Source organism: Aythya ferina (genome assembly GCF_964211825.1).
Source record: "Aythya ferina genome assembly, chromosome: 2".
Lineage (NCBI taxonomy): Eukaryota > Metazoa > Chordata > Aves > Anseriformes > Anatidae > Aythya > Aythya ferina.
The window spans coordinates 110,134,343-110,146,812 of record NC_140297.1 but is presented as its reverse complement, the minus strand read 5'-3'; the positions used below and the strand labels follow the sequence as shown (position 1 = coordinate 110,146,812).

General features: G+C 35.1%; 1 protein-coding gene across 3 annotated transcripts in view; it reads left to right on the top strand.

Annotated features, from left to right (window-relative positions):
* NDC80 (NDC80 kinetochore complex component) overlaps positions 1–12,470 on the top strand; it is a 17,976-nt gene extending 5,506 nt beyond the window's left edge. For all 3 annotated transcript variants that reach the window (XM_084511273.1, XM_084511275.1, XM_084511274.1), the window contains exons 7-17: positions 510–599; positions 1,829–1,922; positions 2,791–2,897; positions 3,653–3,797; positions 4,082–4,287; positions 5,298–5,450; positions 5,717–5,806; positions 6,967–7,059; positions 8,347–8,477; positions 9,292–9,394; positions 9,746–12,470. In XM_084511273.1, the coding sequence (XP_084367399.1) occupies positions 510–599; positions 1,829–1,922; positions 2,791–2,897; positions 3,653–3,797; positions 4,082–4,287; positions 5,298–5,450; positions 5,717–5,806; positions 6,967–7,059; positions 8,347–8,477; positions 9,292–9,394; positions 9,746–9,868 (1,335 nt within the window). In that variant the 3' untranslated portion in view covers positions 9,869–12,470. The remainder of the gene's footprint in view (positions 1–509; positions 600–1,828; positions 1,923–2,790; positions 2,898–3,652; positions 3,798–4,081; positions 4,288–5,297; positions 5,451–5,716; positions 5,807–6,966; positions 7,060–8,346; positions 8,478–9,291; positions 9,395–9,745) is intronic.

The following is a 12,470-nucleotide window of genomic DNA, read 5'->3' as shown; positions in this document are numbered from 1 at the left end:
TTATAAGTATAATCAAGCATCTTTTGTGCTGAACTTCATATGATAGCTACCATCTTCTGCAAAATTTGAAGTTTAAGGATGGAATTTTCAATAGCAATTATTCCAGTGTCATGCGATTGTTTGCACAGAGTGTTCTTGTATGCTTATGTCTTTTAATAGTGGCAATGCACTGTTTCCAGCTCAGGTCTGAACCAAGTTTGGAGTCTTTGACAGAGTTTCAACACTGCTAAATTGTATACACTTGAAAATCCCATCAATTATTTGCTGATAGTATACATTTAGCTTACCAAGGCAATTTGGCAGTGTTAATAGTCCAGTTAATGCCTTTTCACTGGTGCTTTCAGCTAACAAAACATAGGGCATGTTACTCTGGTGTGATTGGCAGCACCCTTACACATTGCTTGCTGAAATCCTAAGCTGATGTTACTATGACTTTTATGAATATAAACCTAATATGACAACTAATGGAGATATTCAAAATTCTTTGTATCTCAACATGTGCCTTTCAGTTATATTCTGCCATGAGGGAAAATTCATCGTCATTTGATGATGGACAGAACTGGGGAGGAGAGACAGATGATGGAATTGTACATAACAAGGTACTGTGAAAAATGTAAATGATTAGCAGAATTGTTCAAATGAATTTTGCCATATGCTGTAACACAACAATTCAAGTATGATAGAATAGTCTGAACTGAACTGTATTTGTATATTCTTTTCCATTTTATATTCAGAGCTCTCTAGGAAGTGTAATAGCATTATATAAAAAGCCTGTTCAACTTGCTTCCTGAGCAGGCATCCTGGCCAGTCAAGACTGGGTATTAAATTGAAATGTCTTATGCTGAGTTGCTATGTATCTGTTTCCCTTGTGGAGAAAGGGAGTCATTATGCTGTTTGTTGTCTTAATTGGATCTCAGGTGTATCTCTCTTTAGCACTCGGGTCTTCTGTGGTTAACAGCAGTACAGTGTAAAGATAGTTACTTAACTGTAAATGTGGCTCCTGTTGATATCTATTCAGATTACCGTTTAAAAACTTGTAGTAATGTTTAGCTACAAAATAGGTGGCAATGTAACTCAGGCACTTAGAAATCCAGCAGCTTGCAAGCTTTGTTTTATCACATTTTACTGGTGCTATTCAGTTTTAACTCTTTCAACTCACAGTTGAAGATTTGGAAAGGGATGTTATGATGTGTCAGATTTAATTAAGAAAATTGAAGGAAGGGGGGGGTCAGAATTTGGGATTTTGGATCAAGGTTACAAACCTGACGGTAGACAAGGAAAAATGCTGTTAAACTGAATGCGTTTATGCACTCATACATATGCACGTAAAACACATATTAAAACAAAATTTAGAGTACCAGTATAGTTGCTGAAAGAAAGTCTCCAGCAAATTATTGTTGGGTAACGTTCCTCTAATTCTAGGAGTAATTCTCTACCATCTGCACATCTAAAGTATAATTTATAAAGTATAAAGTATACTTTATAAAGTATATTTACCTACAAGGTGCGTTAAACAGAACTACAGTTTCTATTACCTAGCTTCAGAGCATGATATACTCCAAGATCATGAATTACTTACCTACTACTCTTGTTAAGTATCCCTGAGAAATGTGTGAAGTGTTTCCAAATACCTTCTGTCTAGATGTAGTCTTACGATTTTATGATTAAAGGGGGAAAAAAGGTATTTTTCTACAGAAAGAAGTGCAGTCAACCATTGGAAGATATTTTTATCATCAGCTGTTTAATTCCACTAGTCGAATAGATTGAGACTACCTAGCTATTTTACAATCCTTTGAATCTTCATGAAAACTTTTAAAATTGTTCTCAGCTTTTCATGGAGTACGTTGTGAAGTGTTATGATCACTTCATGAAAGGAGGAGATACGTTTGAAGAATTGGATGCAGAAGTGCAGTCAAAATTAAGTAAGTTTTCATGTTTTAATAAAGTATTTTATTTTGTTGTTTTTCTCCTAACGTGAGCTTTGCTTAGTTTACAAGTAAAAATGATCTGATGTGAAGGAATGTAGAATTCCCAAGTACCTCAGTTGCACCGCCTTGATTTTCTTCTTTTCATGCGTTGTTATCAGTAAAGATATACAGGATGTGTTCTGCTCTCAGATGTACACATGTAACCCTAATGTTTTCAATGGCTTTCTAATAGAAAAGCCATATGCTGTTCCTCAGATGCAAATCCCATCTGTGCAAATACTCTGGTTTCTATCTGACAAAATTTTTATTTAAACAAAAAGCCATAGACTGCACATTTGATAAGAAAGAAAGTTCAGCTTCTTCTAAAAGCTCTGAAAACAATGAGTTCTAAACTGTTGCAAAGATTCCCATATATGATTCATGTATGATATCTGGTAACATATCAGTAGGAAAAATTAATCAAGTCATTTTTTGGCAAAGACTGAGGGAAGTAAAGGAAGTCTCACGATGCAAGGAAGCACGTGGATGAGAAAGGAGTATACAAATATGCTGAACTTGTAAAACTGGAACAGAGGAAACTTGTCTAACCACCACTGTCCTATCGTGTGGGTTTTATGGGAGTTTGGAAACTGACATCCCAGAATTTGTAATCTTATAAGCGCAAAAAACTGTTTGGCTTGTTCTGTTGCCTGTTTGTAGTAAAATCTTTTTTCATAGTTTTTCTTAGTTTTCTATTTAAAATAGTTGTTCAGGTAACATATTCACTGTGCTGAGGCAAAGACAATTGCTCAGATATTCTGAATAGATGGTGATATTCAGTGAGACTAATTTATAACCCCACTTTCTTCTCACCCCGCTGCAGAGGATTTATTTAATATAGATGAATTCCAGATAGAAGGCTTAGCAGCAGAAAACAAAAGACTTCATGAAGAAATTGCAAGACTAGAAAAAGAAAGGGAAAGTGAGCCGGTTAGTAAACTGTCTGTCCTTGTGTACGTGGGGGGCTTGACTTTTCAATTACTGAACCTTTTTGTCATTATTCTGTAGAAAGAGTCTGGTTATACATCATAAAAATGGAAATTTATTTTCAATGCTTTATAAGATACCAATTAGACTTGGTTATTATGCATTCTATACTATTCTAGTAGAACAGAATCTAGTGTCTTTGCCAAAAATGTTGGTATGAGAACTTTAGTGGATGAAAGCACAAGATTCAGTGGTAGCAATTAGTAAAAATATATTCTAGGGGAAATACTCCGTTAGAAAAAGTGGCTTCTGGTTTTAATACATCCTGAGACTAAAAATAGTTTAGCAGCTGTGCAGCTGGCAAACAGACTCCTGTCTGCTGTGCAAAATTTACATGTCTTCCCACTTTCCTTGCCCTTTTATCTGCCTTTTGTGTATTATTTTATACCTAAGTTGTGAATTTCCTGCAGTAAGAACTTTCTTTATGCGACTTTCTTAATGCCTAATGCAAATCAAAGCTTTAAATGCTGAAATAAAAGATATAAGGTACTTAGGCTTTTCAGCCTCTCTTGCTATTATTCTTATATAGTCTATAAGACTGTAACTTGAGTCAGCTGTCACAAATAAAAAAAATAATAAAAGTTCTTCAATTTCATACTATTAAAATTGATTGTAATTGTTCTACCATCTTGACTGGAAAGTAAGATGATTATTTTAGGCTAATTTTACTCTTTGTTCTTTCCATCTGTTTTTACTAGGACCGGTTAGTATCACTACGAAAGCTGAGATCTTCTTTTCAAGCAGATGTTCAGAAATACCAGGCTTATCTGGCTAATCTGGAATCTCATACAAACATCCTTGATCAGAAAATGAAAGGTGTTAATGAGGAAGTTGAGGCAGCAGGTAAGTTGACTGTGGTCATAAATGATTAGTGAAGCAACAAATAAGTTTAAAAAAATAGTTTCAAAACAGCTTCAGGCAAGAGTGTGATATTTATTGTGTATGCCAATGCTACAAATAAACTTTGCAAAATTTATTGTTAATTAAAGAGAATTTGGGCTTACGGTTGTTGGCAAGCTAGAGAAATGAAATACAGGTAGTATTTACTCATAAAAATACAGGGATAAGGCTTAACTATATGGTCTAATATTTTTACACTGATGTAAACAAATGGTTTATGAACTTAGAAATGGAAGTAGAAGCAATGAAGCAGGAGAATGCCCGGCTCCAGCACATCTTTGATAACCAGAAGTACTCAGTTGCGGATATCGAGAGAATAAATCATGAGAGAAATGAGTTACAGCAAACCATTAACAAGCTGACTAAAGAGCTGGAAGAAGAACAACATCAACTGTGGAATGAAGAGCTAAAATATGCTAGAAGTAAAGAGGCGGTATGTGAAAACCCTGTCGTAATGGGAGATGACTATCAGTATTCATGATGTGAGCTTAAGCCTGGGACTTGAGCTATTGCTAACTTTGCTAAATGATTTTAGAACAGAATAGATATGTCTTAACTGAAGAGCTTTGGTAACATTAGCCTGAAATAGATTCTGTTAAGACTTCACAACAAGGACTGCAAAACTAGTGCTTTGAATCAGTATCTGCGTGTGTTTACGGACAGACTGGCACCTTATGTGGAAATTCTAATAGAAGGACTTTAAGGGCTGAATTTATTCCCTTTTACCCAGAATGAAGAGAGGCAGCCCTGTAAGTGGCGAGAGTTTAGAACTGCTGCTTCGCTACATAGAAAAATAAGATAAAATAAAACCCGCATTTGTTTCAAATATCTTTTGCATTTGGCAGGGTTGTGCTTTCTCAAGCACTTGGTATTAAACTCCTCACATTGTACAACTATGAAACACATAAAACTGGAAAAAATACTTAACACTTGATATAAATGGCAGAAAATCAGAAATTTAAGCATTTAATAACCTTGTCTGTAGATATGCTGAAGTTAAAGTATGTTAGGTTATATGGCTATGTAACATCCTGGCAAAACCAACGAGAGAAAGCATATCGACATGATGACTGATGATTGGTTTAGCAATTTGTATTATTTCTAAGCACTTTTCTCCTTTCCTATCAACTAATCCTCAAAAGGTTGAAGCAGAAAAAATATGGAAGTAGGGAAAACCATAGGTGAAACCATACAGTCTTGCCCATACACACTGAGAAATCTTGTAGGATAAGCTCAGAAAGAATCCTAAAGCAGCTCTTACTCCAAAGAGTGCAAACTGCTGGAATGCTAATACATACAGCTCTTTTGTACTGTGGCAAGCCTTGGAATTCTATTAGTGCAGAGCAACTTAGAAACCTGTTTAAAATACCATGCAAATACTTTTTGCAAAGCTTTTCACTTTGTCTTTCTTCTATGATTTTTTCACTTTTCACTTCTGAACAGATTGAAACACAGCTGGCAGAGTATCATAAACTGGCTCGAAAGCTGAAATTAATTCCAAGAAGTGCTGAGAATTCCGAAGGCCATGACTTCAAGATTCACTTTAATCCTGAGGCAGGATCAAGTTGCCTAGACACTTACAGAACTCAGATTAAGGTAAGTAGAGTCAACACTGAATACCTCTTACCGCTCACGAGGAAATGCTAGTGTTTCTTTGGAAAAGTAGGGAAAGTCTCTCTTAAACTCCCCATGAAATTGCAGTGAAAAGCTTCTGTGATGAATTGTCATAGCTACCTTCTGGTATAGGAAGAAAATTTAGTATTGGAGGGTACAGCAGCCTAAGTTTAAAAACTGGAGAAAGAAATAACTTAGTTTAAACTAGCAAATTGCATTAGCTAGATTTTCTTGTGTGTGTATTACAGGCTCCCCTTCTGAAGATCATAAGACAGACTGAAGAAGAAATTAAGAAAGCTACTGATAAGAAAATGAGTTTGGAGGATGCTTTGGTACAGGTATATATTGGTTAATGAAAAGTAGTACCGAGATACCATAATGTTGTCTGCTGGTCCCTCTTGACCTCTTGCATGGGTGAACTGTGTGATTTTTGGGAAGCTGTGAGAAAACTGCTTTAGCTATGTTAATTGTTTTTTGTTATTGAAAGCTTTTATGAGAATTAGGGTCTCCCTATGTTGGTTGAAATAGTTGTGCTCCCTATGCTGAAAGTAATGCAGCTACACATTTGATCATAAAAATTTTGAAAGAGCTGTTCTTAGTAAACTATCAATTCTATTCTATTGTGTGGCTTATCACTGGCATGTTGTAAATAGGAAGATTTTTAGCAATACTGGATTCAGTATGGATTGGAAGGAGGATAATTTCTGGTCATCTAGTGTGCTGTCACATGAAAAACGTAATGCACCAATTGTTTGACAATGCCAAGCAAACCAAACAAAACCCCCTGTTACTAGCACAAAAATTAGATCATTAAATATTTGCTAAACATTGTATAGAGATTTCCAAAAACCTTTGTTAATGTTCAAGATTATGGGTTACTCTTTCAGAACATATAAAGCCCCAATTTTATTTACTTTTTTTTTTTTGCTCAGAGTCAGTAAGGTTTTGTTGAAATCAACTGAAGTATTAAAAGTATATTAGTATTTTTCTAAACCATACATAGCTGACATTGAAAACTTGCAGCTATGTATTCAAAACCTACTCTTCTAGAAGAACTTTCATTTCTAGCCCAACATATTTTCAGATGTAATGCAAATAAACTTTTATTAGCATTGTATGCACCAAAGATAGTGTGTTTATTTTTTCATCCCCCTCTCTCTGTGAAATTAGTATTCTGTGGCAAAAGATATGATTGTATAGATACCAAATATCACTTACAGTTCTTTGCATTAGCACTTGGGGTGTGGGTTGACCCTTGGCAATAGCCAAGTTGCGCAAGTGGTGCTGAGCAATATCAAAAACATCGGTGTTACCAATGCCACTTTAGCCATTTATCCAAAACAAAACACCATACAGCCTGCTATCATGAAAGTGATTTCTGTTTTGACCAGACCTAATTTAACAGTGTTTCATGGCTAATGTGTTGTCTACGACAGCATAGAGATATAGGTAGGAATTCATTTTGCATTATATTTTCTTAGTTGCATTTTCGTTCTAGATGAATGCAATGGTAGTGGAAAAGAAAAGTAGTGTGAAAGCACTGAAAGAAGAAGCAGAAAAGCTGGATGATCTTTACCATCAGAAGCTAAAGGTAAAACTTTTCTGTATATTGATAACAATTTATGACTAATGATATCCTTATCCTTAATCCTTGTATTTATATGTAAGATTTTGTTTTGCTTTCCTGTTTGTTTTGAACCTCTGACCACACCTCTTGCAGATGATACAATGTTCTCTTATTCTTTTCAGAACTAATGTGGGATTATCTGAAGAGTTAGTTTCCACTTTCTCCTAAGATCATGGCATACTTTGGCAAAGCCAAAATAAATCATAAGCTACTACAACCAGTAATAAAACAGCTATGTCCATCCCCTGACCTTAAGATGTCTCAAAACTTGCTTTAAACTCACTTTAGAGTTAATAGGATCTACCTTTTTTAAGCTTTGTATATAGTAAATAAGCTTATAGTTTGTAGTAAACCTGTAACCACATTAAATACTGAAGAAAACATACGCTTAATGTTCTTTTAGCCAAATATTAAATGATATAATATTTTTTTGTATTTGTTCTTCCCGCCAGCAGTTACACTGCTTAGGTGGGTGGAAGCAATTGGTTTAGTTTATAGCTTTCAAAAATTCCTGAAATTTAGCTTTTGAACCATGTCACTACATGCACCTTTCTTTTAAGACAAACTCATAAAATACTCAATAACATCTGGATGGCTATAATAGAACATAGTCATGTAATTTCTCTTGTAACTTTTAATATACTATCCATAAAACTTCAGTATTAGTGTTTTTGAAGCATTATGTTTCAGTAATTTACCAGAAGTAAATGTTTTAACGATGGGGGAATTGGGTTTGGTTTTGTGCATTTGATTGTACTAATATATGGTCAATAGTGTCAGTCTTCTTGGATAGATGATTATTTGTTTCCTACATACCTTTCGGAAGCAAAAGGGAAAAGTCTTTTTGTAGTCAAAACCTAAAAACAGTTGTCTACTAGTTCTATTTCCAAGCTATTTAGGGAGAAAATACATATATCTTTTCAAAATGATTTTTAAAGGGAAGACAGTAGCAACACAGACATTGAAATTTTGTTAGAAAAATTAGGGGAAGGTTAAGTTGGCTTTGAATGGCAGAAGATACAGAAAATACCTGAAACATTAGGGTTGAGTAGGGGGTGAGAGAGAGTTGTTCTTGGGTTGTTTTTTGGTTTGTGATTGATTTTGTGTTGTTTTGTTTTTTTTTGAGTTATGAGTGTGAAGTTCCATGTGTCATGAATTCCTAATTCAACTATCGGGATGAATAATATACAGTGGAAAAAAAAATCCTAATTTTTCCTAAAATATGTGATTTTTTTAAATTAATACTTACAGGAGGCAGAAGAAGAGGAGCGAAAATGTGCAAATGAACTGGAATTGTTAGAGAAGCATAAACAACTACTTGAAAGTGGTATCAATGAAGGTCTCAGTGAAGCCACAAATGAACTGCATGATATTCAACGACAGTAAGGCCTATGACTTCTAGTTGTTTGTGTGGATTATGTGGGGGAGTGGATAAAGACATTCTCTCAAGTCCTAATGAAAAATTCTTTGAGTGGATATCCATCTTGGTATATTAGTTTGACAAATTCACAGTTAAAATACCTTTCTTCTCGACACTTATTTTTGCAAGCATATTTTCATCAGCACTCCTGATTTCCATGTGCTTTTTCCATATGATGCAGCCAGGTTCTTTTCAATGGTGCCCAGTGACAGGGCACGAGGCAATGGGCACAAACTGGAACTCAAGTCTCCCTCTGAACACCAGGCAGCACCTCTGTGCTGTGTGGGTGGCACAGCACTGGCACAGGCTATCCAGACAGGTTGTGGAGTCTCCTTCTTGAACATCTTGAAAAGATGCCTGGATGTGGTCCTGGGCAACCTACCCTGTATGGTCCTGCTTGAGCAGGGAGATTGGACAAAACGACCTCCAGAGGTCACTTCCAACCTCTGTGACTCGTGGTTGTAGTAAAGATAAGAGTTAGTTTACCAATATATTACACTAATATATTTACCAATATATACAACCATATTTTACAGTCTAAATTCTGTAAAGATTATTCTGGCTCTGTGATGCTCTACAGTACTTCTGTTTCTTACCGGTTAGCACAATACGGTCCTTTTTCTCCTGGGTTGCATGTTAATAAATCTAACCTGACTTAATACTAATAGGGAAAATTATGACTAAACATGACGATATATCTACCGTGGTAAAGAATTTGTTGATGTCAGGAACTTTAGAATTACAGTCACGATTTTCTGAATGTCTTTACTTTTCAGATATCAAATTGTTATGCAAACAACAACGGAAGAGAGCAGGAAAGCAGGCGATAATTTGAATCGTCTTTTAGAAGTGATTGCTACTCATGTAGTATCTATAGAGGTAAGCTGAAATTCAATATTCAAAATTAAATCTTTTTAGAGATAACGGCAACTGCAATTGAACACATGGACATTAGAACTTGCTCTATCCAGTAAAGTATCAGTTAGTTACGCTGCACTGAGTCTATGGTTTCTAGTAAGTTTATTGACGAAACATTGGTAAAAGTAATCAGAACTGCTCACTATATTTCGCTAGTAACATCTTGTCAGGTTGAATCTGCATCTGCTCCATGCCTTTGTATTAGCGTTTAACTGAAGTCACTTAACCCCTGTAATGACTGCCCAGAATGCTTTAGCAGAACCAGTACAATAGACCACAATAGATCTAATAAACTTTCTGTAACTTTTCTAGAAATATCTTGATGAACAGAATGCAAAGATTGACAGAGACTACGAAGAATTCATGTCTGAAGATCTACTGTCCATCTTGACTGGAATTCTAGACAGCTATAAAAAGAAGGCTGAAAGTGTGTAACTCACCAAAAAGGTGAAGATGAAAATTTTGTGCTTCTGAAGCCGTTGTGGTGTGTCCTAAATGCAGGAAGCAACCATCCTTTTAACAACTAAATTGTTTTTAAGTTTAAGGAAATGTTCATAAACCTCCTCTGCTTTATTAATAGAAATATAGTAAAGGATTTAAAAAACAATTTGCGATTAAAAGAAGTTTGCTTATACTTCCTCCTTATGATGTATTTATACAAAATTACAAATGTCTATAACAGGGCAACTATGGAACAACTTAATTTCACATTTTTCCTATATAAATAAATCACATGTGCTCTTCTAGTAACATTCAGTAAGGTGAGTACTGTCAGCCTGTTAAAAATAACCAGCTGCAGTGAACTTACAGATAAGACTGCAAGTGACAGCACAAATGCAGAGGATAGTGACAAAAATAAAATAACTAGTGGCTTTTCTACACTTGGAAGATTGCTACTTGAAAAGAGAGTCATGCTTTCCTTTTTGGAGTATAGTTTGCGCGTTTGCTGGTATAAGTATGTATTTAGTGTGCACATATGATGGTGCACATCCTTCCTCAAGCCTCCAATTTACCATCAAGACCAAATGTAAATGTCTTCCAGTCTCCTGTCTGTTCTGTTATCTATCAAATGCTCAGAGACATCCTCCCTTACATGTGTAAGATTTTTATTATTTTTCTTTTAGCAAAAACCTCTCTGGAAAGATCAATAGTAGTTACATGGCAGTCCTGTAAATCATCTAGAGAATGAAAGATTTTGAAAACAAAACTGAGTGCTTATAACACCAGATGAAAACTTACTGTATTTCTTGAGTATGTGTATTGAGTATGTGAACTCTAAGTAGGGCAACATGAATTCTGGCAATCTAGCTTATCAGTTGAAGATGCAACTAGTCTTGCAAACATGAAAATAATCTAAAATGAGTCTGCATTTTTTGCCTAGACCAGCAGGGCAGACCATACTGGATTTTTTTCTTCCTCAGGAAAGTAGCAGCAAAGTTAGTGTATGGAGAGGTCCAGTCCAAATGCATTGAAGAAAATGTATTCCCATCTCTTGAGCATGTATTTTTTTCTCATTCAATGCCATGTAGAAAGCAGAAGTAGTATCTGCTTATCTGCTCTGTTATATATTTCTGTGTTCTTTTTTGTTTGTTTTTTTTTAAAAAGTATTGCATGGTGTAATTTATGATGGTATTCCCTATTGTATTGAAGTGTTTGAGGTTTTTGAATAGAGTTCAGTGATAAATCACTGATTCAAATCAACAACAAAAACTCTGCAGTCTATTCAGAAGTTTCTGGTGGCTCATAGCTAAATAAAGTTGCTCCTTAACTCTCTAATTAGACAAAGTATTCACGTGAAACAGATCTTTCAGATACCCATCAAAGCTTAAGTTAAACCCTCCAAACGCAGACTGAAAGTTAAAAGCTGAATTGTTTAATTCTAGGCTATTCTTTTGCATGGAATTCAGTTGTCCTCATTAACATAGTATGTGAATTTTCTGGCTCTGGTCTTAGTATTTTGTTTTAGGTACTTTAATTATGGCAGTATTTAAATTTCAAGATCTCTGATCTTTTGTTCTATTCTGGAATTTTAATTAGATGGCTATAAAGGCTTTCTGACAAGCAGGTAATGCTTCTGCTTTCTTCTGTTTTCCTCTTTTGTCTTACCTTTACAGACTCTTGCTTTTTCCTCAAATCTCAATTCTTTCTTTTTAGAAGCTTGTTTCTGTGACCTTTATAATATATTTATCTAAACAATATTCTCCTAATTAAGCAAAACTGTTAGAAATACAGAACAATCATGTTCCTTTAAAATGTGTTTCTTTACGGATTGCACTCTTTCCTGGCTTCCTGATTTTTCTCTGCTTCTGTAACTGATTGTTCCTGTTTCTTAGTATCTGCAGCCTCTTTGCCACAGGGAGTAGTCAGCTGACTGAATAAATGTAATTTTGAAGGCCAATTTGTAACCCAATGGTAAGGGTTAAGGAATCAAGGTCAGAATGACCTTTCTTCGTGTGCTTGCAAAGCTAATATTCTGAAGTTAGATTAGTCCAAGTAAAGAAGTCCACACAGGTAGTGTTGGCAACATGTTTTCATTATTGGGCTGTATTGTTGGTCTGTATGTCAAACAGAATTGACTTTAGAATTAGCTGAGGGTTTGACCTAGGTTCTGTAAAATACTATGGTGATTTTTGTGTCATGATACAATATAGTAGGCATCAACCAATGTTAGTCTCATATGTCTTCACACTTTAAAATGCAGGGAACTCTTCAATGTTTCTTGAACATAAGGCCCCTGTGGGATATTTTAGGTCAGTTATTCAGTTATTTTTTAATTTATATTCTGGGATGTGGCTTTCAGATTTATGCAACAGACACTAGGACATAATTACTGCTCTTGAGTTTGTTTTTTAAACCAGAATTTGAAGTCTTAAAGCGTTCCACTGGCACCTGCATATTGTAATAGTATCAATAGTTTGGGGTTTTTTTGGCTTTTGTATGGGTACAGTTCCCTCACTGCTAATGTAAGCTGTACAAAAGATACTTAATATGCCTTAAGTTTATATAATTTCAAACTCAATAAAATTTCTTAAACATG